This window comes from Salvelinus namaycush, chromosome 38 (assembly GCF_016432855.1).
Source record: "Salvelinus namaycush isolate Seneca chromosome 38, SaNama_1.0, whole genome shotgun sequence".
NCBI lineage: Eukaryota > Metazoa > Chordata > Actinopteri > Salmoniformes > Salmonidae > Salvelinus > Salvelinus namaycush.
This window is the reverse complement of record NC_052344.1, coordinates 16,538,477-16,551,053: the sequence shown is the minus strand read 5'-3', so window position 1 is coordinate 16,551,053 and position 12,577 is coordinate 16,538,477. Positions and strand designations below refer to the sequence as shown.

Here is a 12,577-nt window from a genome sequence, read left to right as displayed (position 1 = left end):
TGTAGCCCGGCCTGGGGGTCTGGTAATGGGTATACTCCAAGGTGTTATCTGCTCACAGTGGACGTGCCCGAGCGCAGGGTGCTGGGCAGCTTGTCAGAGCCGGGGATCTTCCAGGGCCCAGGGGACACGGTGGCCTTCCTACCTGCTGCCGTGTTGCCACTGCTGGTGCTCTTGGTGGGGCGGCAGGGCCGGGTCTCTCCAGGGCGCCTCTCTGCCTCTCTGGGCCTGGGCTTCTCCTGCGCCGGTTCCCCCTGATGCCCGACACTAACGTCTGGGTGACTGCTGCTGCCGTTCCCGTTAGAGTTTGTGTATGAGGGCGTGGAGTTTTTCGTCGGGGACTGGGTGGTTTCTCTTTTTCCGTGGGACATGCTGCTGCTCTCCCCAGCTATCTTCTCCTTAGACCTCCCCCTGGAGGAGCTTTTGGGCTCCCCTCCCCCAGGTAGCTGTTCATCCCTCCCCACCGGCCCTCCGTCTTTGGGGCCACTCCCTCTGCAGGTGGACCTGCCACCTTCTTTCTGCTTGGCCCTCCCACTACTGCAACCACTCCCACTAGGCTGGTCGCGGTCCTTCCTCCCATGGCCGGTCTGATCCGGATTATGCGGCTCGGTCGGGACCTTCCGGGGGCTCTGGGAGCAATCCACCCTCCTGCTCTCTTGCGCCGCCGGCTCCCACGGGACCTCCTGCGGTGGCAGGTGAGCCAGGTCAGGGCCTGGTGGCTGCTGGGGCGGGGTCAGATGAGATGAGGGCGATGGCATGGTCAGAGTGTCTGGGGGCAGGGCTACTTCCGACAGACTTGGGGAGGCTGAAGGGCGTGCATCCCAGGGGGAGGTACTGTCTGCTGGGGCACAAACACACAGTTAGACATGGGAAAGGATAGTCTTAACAGTCAGGGGCGAATCCTACCTTCCATTTACTTAGTCATGCATGGATGTCAATGGGAGACTGAGTGAAAAGTTGACTTAAGTGGAAGTTTGCCCTATAGAGATATATCTATGAATCTATAGCTTTATCCAAACAACACACACCAAGCCAAGAAACCCGCCTCTAGTCTACATGGATGACAGCAGCCATATTGTAGCAATCACAACAATCATACCCAGTCTTTGTGGCATGGGCTGCAAGTGAAATATCACTTCACTCCTATAAGTCACACACTGCAAGTTCACTTTTAGGCAGCATACATCTCAGTTCCCTAGCTCCCTTTAAAGCCTCAGAACTTCTAAGAAGCAGGCAGAAAAATCACAAAACAGGTTTAATGGAATGGATGATGTGCTGAATCAGGCGGTGCTTCAGCCTGGCTCGGGAGAGAGAACCTGGGGGTTCGAGACTCCCCACCGGTGCTCTGGGCTGAGTAACCACGGTAGCGGCTAAACCTAGAGGGCTCTACCTTCTTCTGAGGTTGCTGCAGCTCACAAGGCCTGTTAGCTTCTCTCTCTGCATCGCTGAGCTAGCAGTCCCAGGGTTATCATTCATTACAAACAGGCAGGCAGGGAATCCTCCAGGGAGGCTAGCGCCAATCGTCTAACTAGCAGGGGGAAAGAGGGAGGCTAGGCTAGGCTAGCTCCATGAGGCCTCATTACAGACTAGATGGACTCCCAGACCAGCTAGGAAGGTCTGGTGATTGGAGAGAGCTCAGTGAGCAGGCTCACAGACGATGCAGGTGCCTGTTGCACTCTGAAACCCTGGACATTTCACACCAGCTCATTCCCCTACCCATCAGCCACTGCTTGGTGTATTGAAGTGATGACCCATCTCCCGAGGAGGCTGTGTGGCCCAATAGGATTGTGGGAGGAAGTATGTGTAATGAGCTAATACCTGCTGTCACCTTGGATACGGCTCTGTTCGTTCTAAGGGGTGAGGGCCCTGCTGCCCAGCTAGCTGACTGGATCCGACCTTAAAACAACCTCCATACTCTAGTACTCTGTATGAGGGGACAAATGTACACATGCACTAATACATCCACACAATACACAGCATGCACACTTCCACATACTCACAAACGTCATGCACGCGCACACACACAGTATCATATTGTGTGGTAGTAAATGTGGCAACCGTCTTTTATTCCACTTCATTATTTCATCAGGATGCAGTTTTTATAAGCTTTGAATTCCGTTTCCAAAGTACTGTATAAACTAGCTGAAAATACAGAGCCGCTTTGCAAAATGTAGTTAAATACTCTGAAGCAGTGCATCAAACTCCATAAATACTACATCCTCTCAGTATGCAGATAAACCCAGGCCTGTAAAACATCTACGTATCCACACAATCCCCCACATCCATGTTACAAATGGCTATTCCACTTTTATGTGACTGCTCTGCCCAGAACACACAGGTTGATAGTTGATATGAAAAGTGACGCTGGTGATTTAATATGGCGTCCTCTGGCTGACAGTGTAATGGGCTCATGGTGCGTATTTCACAGCTTTATGTCACCCTCGGGCAGGTAATAGAAAAACCCTTTCTGATGGGGGAGAGAGAGAGGGGTGGGGAGCGAGACAGAGAGAGGGAGGGAGAGAGAAAAAGAGAGAGAAATAGATAACAAAAAATCTCTGTCATAAATGGCCGGGGAGAGTCCCAAACTGGGAGAGGAAATCAGAAGTCTCCTAGCAGCGAAGATGGAGAAAAACAATACTATTTCCTGTGTTTAAAGACCCTGGTCACCTGCCAAAGCTAAGTGCTGATGACTGTATTTCACAGTGGAGGCCTTGGCTGGCTGTGGAAGAGTCATGTGCAGTGCTAGCCTCAGCGCTAACTCACTACCCACAGGCCGGGAGTGTGACTCTCCGTTACAGAGGCCATGGGAGAGTCTGACACATCAGGATTTATTACCAAGTGGGCCGCTAGGTGCTGTCATTCCCTGAGGTGCAGGGGACATAAATGTCTGTTAGGAGGCTCAGCGTGCACCACGGTGGGATTTTATCACAGGAAATAGTCTGCCTATATATTTCTGACTAATCTATCTAGACGATAGTGGCTGTCAGTTTGAATCGCCATTTTGTAAAAGTTGGTTCATGGATCTTTCTAAATGTGTAAAATGTATTTATTGTGTGTACATACAGTATAATAATTCCATTGGGCTGGCCTGATGACCATGTGGACATATGCCACGTTCAAGACAACTGGGAACTTGGACATCTCAGACTTAAGTGTGTTCAAAACAAGTGGGAACTTGTACATCTCAGACTTAAGTGTGTTCAAAACAAGTGGGAACTTGGACAACTCAGACTTAAGTGTGTTCAAAACAAGTGGGAACTTGGACATCTCAGACTTAAGTGTGTTCAAGACAACTAGCATCTTTATAAAACTCAGATTTTCCGACCTGAAGATCGGTGACATCATGATTTGACCTCGCCCCCCCTCCCCAGTTGTCTTGAAAGCCCCAATAGCTGAGGAACTAGGTTGATGTCACTGTGATTGAAGTGGAGAGGAGGAGCCAGTGTGTTCTGACCAGGAAGTCACAGCTGCAACACACGGCATGGGCACACAAAAACACACCACAAACCACGATACCAAGTAAAATTAGACTGGAACATGCAGATCGTCACAAACCGTGTCTTTAGAGTGGCCCATTAGGAAGAAATAGGGGGAGCCATGCTTGTCACTTTTCATGCACATGGAGAGACTGGAAGGTACCATTCCTAAGGAAAGGGGAGTAACAACCTATACCAATCATTAGGGTTAAACCAGACGCCTTGAAAGGAAGAGTTACACTATTATTAGTCAAGAGAAAGACAAGTTTATCAGTGTTAAAGTATTAAGTAGAGAGAAAGACATTGCTATGGGTAAAGAAAATATAACTACATTAGAAGATAGGCATGCCAGACATAAGTAGAGTTATAGTTATAAAGTTGATGTTTTTTGTCATTTTTACCCCCTTTTTCTACCCAATTTCGTGATTGCGAAATTGTCTCATCGCTGCAACTCACCAACGGGCTTGGGAGACGCGAAGGTTGAGTCATGCATCCTCCGAAACATGACCCGCCAAACCGCGCATCTTAACACCCGCTCGCTTAACCCGGAAGTCAGCCTTGCCAATGTGCTGGGGCAAACACAGTTCACCTGCAGGCGCCCGGTCCGCCACAAGGAGTCGCTAGAGCGCGAAGAGCCAAGTAAAGCCCCCCCAGCCAAACCCTCCCCTAACCCGGATGACGTTGGGCCAAACCCTCCCCTAACCCGGACGACGCTGGGCCAAACCCTCCCCTAACCTGGACGACGCTGGGCCAAACCCTCCCCTAACCCGGACGACGCTGGGCCAATTGTCCGCCACCCTATGGGACTCCCAGTCACAGCCAGCAATGACACAGCCTGGGATTGATCCCAGGCAGTAGTGATTCCGCAACACTGCGATGCAGTGCTTTAGACCACTGTGCCACTCGGGACGCCCGAGTAAAGAATAATCTATAGACGTAATCATTTTAGAAGTGTGTGTGTGTGACTTTTAAAATGTGATTATAGTGTTACTGGAATCAGATGAGATTAGAAGGTAAGCAGGTGGATTTGAGTGTGTTACAGCTGGATTAGCCTTGGCCTGGGGATGGGTAAACACAGAGTTAGAGGGACAGAAGGGAAAACCCACCATACTCTGGGACCTGCCCTGTGCCTCTCTTCAGGAGCAGACGCACCCGCCGGCCCCCTGACTTGATGAGCTCGATGGCCCGGGCATGGGTCATGTCCCTGGTGGTGTCCCCATTGATCTCAATGATCTGGTCCCCTACCTGGAGAGAAGGAGAGACAACACAGTGAGAGAGAGAGAGAGAGAGAGCAATACTGTAGATAGATAGATAGAGTGTGTGTGTCCCCGCTGTTTGTGTGTGTATGTGCATGAAATCCTGTTGCCATGCAGATACTACACAGACAATAAATAGACAATAGACCACTGTGACAGTAACCTCTAAATCACCAACCCACTGAGCACCTTGTGTTATATAAACATGCGTTACATTGCGTGACAAGTTCACACCAATTCCCTGATTAGATGAACAAATTATGGAAGAACGCTGGCACACACTGCCGCAACCACCAACGCAATTATTTCTTGGCAGGCCTCCGAGATAAGCACACACACTACGTATTAAAGCACAAAATGAATGAGGCAAATTTATTGTGGATCACAATTTATTAGGATCAATGTGGATCTATAAATCATAGTGGTGCAGTGGGATCAGAGCGGCCAGTGTAAAGCGCTAATCAGAATTAGCACTCATGAATGTGGTGTCAGTTGTCATTAATTCCTGCAGCCCGTTTTTATAATGTCATTTAGATTGAATTATGGACTCTTCCCTGCAGGGGGGGCGAGACTAAAGAGGATACCCTCCTGAATACCAATGTCCTGGGCGTTGTTCATTACGTACCAAACGGAAGAATATGGACTGAAACAGGGAGGGTGTTCCTGAATCTGTCCAATAAGAAACAGTTGTTTACGTTTTCCGTTGCAAAACGTATTCCTAATGAATATGACCCAGGACAATAGCAGCTGAAGACCTGGTAGTAACCTATTCATTTCACTAAGTAGACTACACCTCCCTTCCAGCACTGCAGTGAAAAGGTTGTGACCTCTCTATGACTACAACATCAAGGTCAGAAGCCAATTGTATAGGCATATCCCCTGAAGGATCTCACTAACACACTTCCTTCACTTGGGAATGGGACCAGTGCCCTCTTGACTAATAGTGTAGGAGACCACGTGCTGCGGCGCCAAATGTATAAACCAATTACTGTAACAAATGGAAAAGTTCTCGGCTAATAGTGGAAGTAATTTGAAAGCTGAGGAGAGAGAATCCGCCCGGCAACAGAGAGAGAGAAGGGGAGTCATTAAGTGTTATTAGGCTGATCTGAGTGGAGCTGGGCAGCCCGTCCATCTACACCTTCTGACAGTTAGTGAATGGCTGAGGCCGGCCTGAGTCATTCCCCTTTAAATGGATAGGAAGTGACTGGGTGTGGATGGGAGAATTGAACACCAAGCCAACAGCAGTAGTATGACCTCCAGGCTCCAGATGAAGCATGGTTATCCTTGGATTGTCTCTCTGTGTCTGAAACAGCACCCTATTGCCTATATAGTGCACTTTTGACCAGAGCCTGAGCCTTATTCCTTGGTCATGTAAAAAGTAGTATACTATATAGCCAGCCGGCCCATCCCAGTTCATTTCAACAGCGGTGTTAGATGATCCTACCTTTCCCCCTCGACCATTCTTCTTCAAACTGGGCCTGTGTGTGGCGGACTGCAGAGTTTGAGTGGGCCTTTAAAACTGTGATTACTGAAGGATAAATCACGATACCGGCCTGGGCGTTGAAGAGAGAGAAGAGGACCGCTAGCTATCCCTCATCCCCAGTCGATGGGTTTGGGCCTGGGCCCGCCGAGCTGCATTTACCTCGCTGTGGCGGAGTGGGAGTAATATCCCTACGGGGTGTTTTACACACATTATCTCTGACAGGTTCATTACAGATAATGAACGCTATTGGCCCACACTAGGGAGATTGGGCAGAGAGAAAAGTGTGACGGGTAGGAGACGATCAAGATACTTTAGGAGATATAGAAAAACTGCAATGACAGACTTGTAATATACTCTTTGATATCGGAAAAGTAAAGTGAGATTTCTGTATTTTTTGCGCCATAAAGTGGTCAGAGTCACTGTGGATGAACATAGCAGGCTACAAGAACATATACAGCTGTTGAGAGAGAGAGTGACTCATACTTTCACAGAGGTGATGGAAGGAAGGCATGAACTTGGGGAACTAAAAGCTTGGTACGCTCTGCATCTTTTTACAAAGAGTACTACATTTGAACTTCAATTTAGAAAATAATTGTCTTCTTTTTTGTTGTTAAACAGACGGTGACCGGCAGATAGTATCCTCTGTCCCTGAAGAGAACATTACGAAACGGACCATCGTGAAAACTATTAATGGTAAAAGCAGCTACCCTTTAATTATTCATCTGAATGTTCATAGTACCTAATGCATTATTGACTAGACCTGAGAAAGGTTTCTGCTGCCAGTAAACCCACTAACCCAGCAGGTGTCAAAACATCCCAAATCCTTCACACACTCAGCCACACTGCATTAGCAGATTATTTTCTTACAGGGCTTAAAATGGAAATTTGCTGCCAAGATAATCATCAGACAATTAAAACTAGCAAAGAATTATTATTAATATCCCACTAAACCAGCATTGGGAGAGAAGCTACTGTAAGTATGTTGAGGGGAAGTGTTAGTTCAGCGCAGGATGTGACATCGTCATCAGCCTACCCTCATCCTCCCGTTGCGGATGGCGGGTCCGTCCTCGGCCAGTCGCAGGACAAACAGGTCCATCTTGTACTCCCTCCCTCCACGGATACTGAAGCCAAACCCCTTCACACTCTTCTCCAGCTCCACGGTGAAGAAGTCAAAGTCCTGGAGAAGTAACAGGACACATTCAGACAACAGGCAGTAAGAACCAGGGAGGAGGGGGAGGAGTAGGACACATTCAGACAACAGGCAGTAAGAACCAGGGATGAGGGGAAGGAGCAGGACACATTCAGACAACAGGCAGTAAGAACCAGGGAGGAGGGGAAGGAGCAGGACACATTCAGACAACAGGCAGTAAGAACCAGGGAGGAGGGGAAGGAGCAGGACACATTCAGACAACAGACAGTAAGAACCAGGGAGGAGGGGAAGGAGTAGGACACATTCAGACAACAGACAGTAAGAACCAGGGAGGAGGGGAAGGAGCAGGACACATTCAGACAACAGGCAGTAAGAACCAGGGAGGAGGGGAAGGAGCAGGACACATTCAGACAACAGGCAGTAAGAACCAGGGAGGAGTGGAAGGAGCAGGACACATTCAGACAACAGGCAGTAAGAACCAGGGAGGAGGGGAAGGAGCAGGACACATTCAGACAACAGGCAGTAAGAACCAGGGAGGAGGGGAAGGAGCAGGACACATTCAGACAACAGGCAGTAAGAACCAGGGAGGAGGGGAAGGAACAGGACACATTCAGACAACAGGCAGTAAGAACCAGGGAGGAGGGGAAAGAGCAGGACACATTCAGACAACAGGCAGTAAGAACCAGGGAGGAGGGGAAGGAACAGGACACATTCAGACAACAGGCAGTAAGAACCAGGGAGGAGGGGAAGGAGCAGGACACATTCAGACAACAGGCAGTAAGAACCAGGGAGGAGGGGAAGGAGCAGGACACATTCAGACAACAGGCAGTAAGAACCAGGGAGGAGGGGAAGGAGCAGGACACATTCAGACAACAGGCAGTAAGAACCAGGGAGGAGGGGAAGGAGCAGGACACATTCAGACAACAGGTAGTAAGAACCAGGGAGGAGGGGAATGAGTAGGACACATTCAGACAACAGGCAGTAAGAACCAGGGAGGAGGGGAATGAGTAGGACACATTCAGACAACAGGCAGTAAGAACCAGGGAGGAGGGGAATGAGTAGGACACATTCAGACAACAGGCAGTAAGAACCAGGGAGGAGGGGAAGGAACAGGACACATTCAGACAACAGGCAGTAAGAACCAGGGAGGAGGGGAATGAGTAGGACACATTCAGACAACAGGCAGTAAGAACCAGGGAGGAGGGGAAGGAACAGGACACATTCAGACAACAGGCAGTAAGAACCAGGGAGGAGGGGAAAGAGCAGGACACATTCAGACAACAGGCAGTAAGAACCAGGGAGGAGGGGAAGGAGTAGGACACATTCAGACAACAGGCAGTAAGAACCAGGGAGGAGGGGAAGGAGCAGGACACATTCAGACAACAGGCAGTAAGAACCAGGGAGGAGGGGAAGGAACATGACACATTCAGACAACAGGTAGTAAGAACCAGGGAGGAGGGGAAGGAGCAGGACACATTCAGACAACAGGCAGTAAGAACCAGGGAGGAGGGGAAGGAGCAGGACACATTCAGACAACAGGCAGTAAGAACCAGGGAGGAGGGGAAAGAGAAGGACACATTCAGACAACAGGTAGTAAGAACCAGGGAGGAGGGGAAGGAACAGGACACATTCAGACAACAGGCAGTAAGAACCAGGGAGGAGGGGAAGGAGCAGGACACATTCAGACAACAGGCAGTAAGAACCAGGGAGGAGGGGAAGGAGCAGGACACATTCAGACAACAGGCAGTAAGAACCCGGGAGGAGGGGAATGAGTAGGACACATTCAGACAACAGGCAGTAAGAACCAGGGAGGAGGGGAAGGAGCAGGACACATTCAGACAACAGGCAGTAAGAACCAGGGAGGAGGGGAAGGAGCAGGACACATTCAGACAACAGGCAGTAAGAACCAGGGAGGAGGGGAAGGAGCAGGACACATTCAGACAACAGGCAGTAAGAACCAGGGAGGAGGGGAAGGAGCAGGACACATTCAGACAACAGGCAGTAAGAACCAGGGAGGAGGGGAAGTAACAGGACACATTCAGACAACAGGCAGTAAGAACCAGGGAGGAGGGGAAGGAACAGGACACATTCAGACAACAGGCAGTAAGAACCAGGGAGGAGGGGAAGGAGCAGGACACATTCAGACAACAGGCAGTAAGAACCAGGGAGGAGGGGAAGGAACAGGACACATTCAGACAACAGGCAGTAAGAACCAGGGAGGAGGGGAAGGAGTAGGACACATTCAGACAACAGGCAGTAAGAACCAGGGAGGAGGGGAAGGAGTAGGACACATTCAGACAACAGGCAGTAAGAACCAGGGAGGAGGGGAAGGAGCAGGACACATTCAGACAACAGGCAGTAAGAACCAGGGAGGAGGGGAAGGAACAGGACACATTCAGACAACAGGCAGTAAGAACCCGGGAGGAGGGGAAGGAACAGGACACATTCAGACAACAGGCAGTAAGAACCAGGGAGGAGGGGAAGGAACAGGACACATTCAGACAACAGGCAGTAAGAACCAGGGAGGAGGGGAAGGAACAGGACACATTCAGACAACAGGCAGTAAGAACCAGGGAGGAGGGGAAGGAGCAGGACACATTCAGACAACAGGCAGTAAGAACCAGGGAGGAGGGGAAGGAACAGGACACATTCAGACAACAGGCAGTAAGAACCAGGGAGGAGGGGAAGGAGCAGGACACATTCAGACAACAGGCAGTAAGAACCAGGGAGGAGGGGAAGGAACAGGACACATTCAGACAACAGGCAGTAAGAACCAGGGAGGAGGGGAAGTAACAGGACACATTCAGACAACAGGCAGTAAGAACCCGGGAGGAGGGGAAGGAGCAGGACACATTCAGACAACAGGCAGTAAGAACCAGGGAGGAGGGGAAGGAGTAGGACACATTCAGACAACAGGCAGTAAGAACCAGGGAGGAGGGGAAGGAGCAGGACACATTCAGACAACAGGCAGTAAGAACCAGGGAGGAGCGGAAGGAGCAGGACACATTCAGACAACAGGCAGTAAGAACCAGGGAGGAGGGGAAGGAGCAGGACACATTCAGACAACAGGCAGTAAGAACCAGGGAGGAGGGGAAGGAGTAGGACACATTCAGACAACAGGCAGTAAGAACCAGGGAGGAAGGGAAGGAGCAGGATACATTCACAGGCAGTAACAACCAGGGAGGAGGGGAAGGAGCAGGACACATTCAGACAACAGGCAGTAAGAACCAGGGTGGAGGGGAAGGAACAGGACACATTCAGACAACAGGCAGTAAGAACCAGGGAGGAGGGGAAGGAACAGGACACATTCAGACAACAGGCAGTAAGAACCCGGGAGGAGGGGAAGGAGCAGGACACATTCAGACAACAGACAGTAAGAACCAGGGAGGAGGGGAAGGAGCAGGACACATTCAGACAACAGGCAGTAAGAACCAGGGAGGAGGGGAAGGAGCAGGCCACATTCAGACAACAGGCAGTAAGAACCAGGGAGGAGGGGAAGGAGCAGGACACATTCAGACAACAGGCAGTAAGAACCAGGGAGGAGGGGAAGGAGCAGGACACATTCAGACAACAGGCAGTAAGAACCAGGGAGGAGGGGAAGGAGTAGGACACATTCAGACAACAGGCAGTAAGAACCAGGGAGGAGGGGAAAGAGCAGGACACATTCAGACAACAGGCAGTAAGAACCAGGGAGGAGGGGAAGGAGCAGGACACATTCAGACAACAGGCAGTAAGAACCAGGGAGGAGGGGAAGGAGCAGGACACATTCAGACAACAGGCAGTAAGAACCAGGGAGGAGGGGAAGGAGCAGGACACATTCAGACAACAGGCAGTAAGAACCAGGGAGGAGGGGAAGTAACAGGACACATTCAGACAACAGGCAGTAAGAACCAGGGAGGAGGGGAAAGAGCAGGACACATTCAGACAACAGGCAGTAAGAACCAGGGAGGAGCGGAAGGAGCAGGACACATTCAGACAACAGGCAGTAAGAACCAGGGAGGAGGGGAAGGAACAGGACACATTCAGACAACAGGCAGTAAGAACCAGGGAGGAGGGGAAGGAACAGGACACATTCAGACAACAGGCAGTAAGAACCAGGGAGGAGGGGAAGGAGCAGGACACATTCAGACAACAGGCAGTAAGAACCAGGGAGGAGGGGAAGTAACAGGACACATTCAGACAACAGGCAGTAAGAACCCGGGAGGAGGGGAAGGAGCAGGACACATTCAGACAACAGGCAGTAAGAACCAGGGAGGAGGGGAAGGAGCAGGACACATTCAGACAACAGGCAGTAAGAACCAGGGAGGAGGAGAAGGAGCAGGACACATTCAGACAACAGGCAGTAAGAACCAGGGAGGAGGGGAAAGAGTAGGACACATTCAGACAACAGACAGTAAGAACCAGGGAGGAGGGGATCACCATCACAAAAGCTAATGGCCATGTGTATTACTATAGCCTGGTTAAACCAGACTGAATGCTGAGCTCACTATTGTTTAACTCAGTGCAGCATTCAGTCTGGTTTAACCAGGCTAGAATTACCACATCTTCCTCGTTAACCTCTCTACCTGAACTACTGTTTCTTGCTTGTCAATGCCCATGTATTTCAGTTGAATGTATTTATTTTATTTTAGTTTCACCTTTATTTAACTCGGCAAGTCAGTTAATAAGAACAAATTCTTATTTACAATGACGGCCTACACCGGCCAAACTCGGACGACGCTGGGCCAATTGTGCGCCGCCCTATGAGATTCCCAATCACAGCCGGTTGTGATAGTCTGGATTCGAAACAGGTTGTCTGTAGTGACGCTTCCAGCACTGAGATGCAGTGTTTTAGACCACTGTGCCACCTGGGAGCCCCATTTTTGACGGCTTTACATGCTTAAAGTAAAAGTAAAATTTAAGTTTTCAGACATCACAGGTCAATATTGTATTGATGAGTAAAGTATCTGACCTGGTAGACCTGTGGCATCTGTGGCTGGATCTGTCTGTAGTCGTGGGGCACAGGCATAGGGAAGTGCCTGGGGTCAGTGGACAGCTGTCTGTAGTCCATCAGAGGAGGGTGTCTGTAGTCCAGGGTGGGCGGCTGGCGGTAGTCTGCTACAGGAGGGTGTCTGTAGTCCAACGGGGGCTGTCTGTAGTCTGTGAATGGAGGCTGCCGGATGTCCGGTTTCACGTCCTGCCTCGCTTTCACCTCTGACCTGTAACTAACCAACCA

General features: G+C 50.2%; 1 protein-coding gene across 1 annotated transcript in view; it reads right to left on the bottom strand.

Annotated features, from left to right (window-relative positions):
• Nucleotides 1-685: 685 nt before the first annotated feature.
• Nucleotides 686-12,577, bottom strand: part of LOC120032284 (membrane-associated guanylate kinase, WW and PDZ domain-containing protein 2-like) — an 82,452-nt gene continuing 70,560 nt past the window's right edge. Inside the window, exons 18-22 of the mRNA XM_038978299.1 lie at nucleotides 12,323-12,566; nucleotides 7,246-7,389; nucleotides 4,580-4,718; nucleotides 3,553-3,641; nucleotides 686-838 (exon numbers count right to left, since the gene is read on the bottom strand). Coding sequence (XP_038834227.1) covers nucleotides 779-838; nucleotides 3,553-3,641; nucleotides 4,580-4,718; nucleotides 7,246-7,389; nucleotides 12,323-12,566 — 676 coding nt within the window. The 3' untranslated portion in view covers nucleotides 686-778. The remainder of the gene's footprint in view (nucleotides 839-3,552; nucleotides 3,642-4,579; nucleotides 4,719-7,245; nucleotides 7,390-12,322; nucleotides 12,567-12,577) is intronic.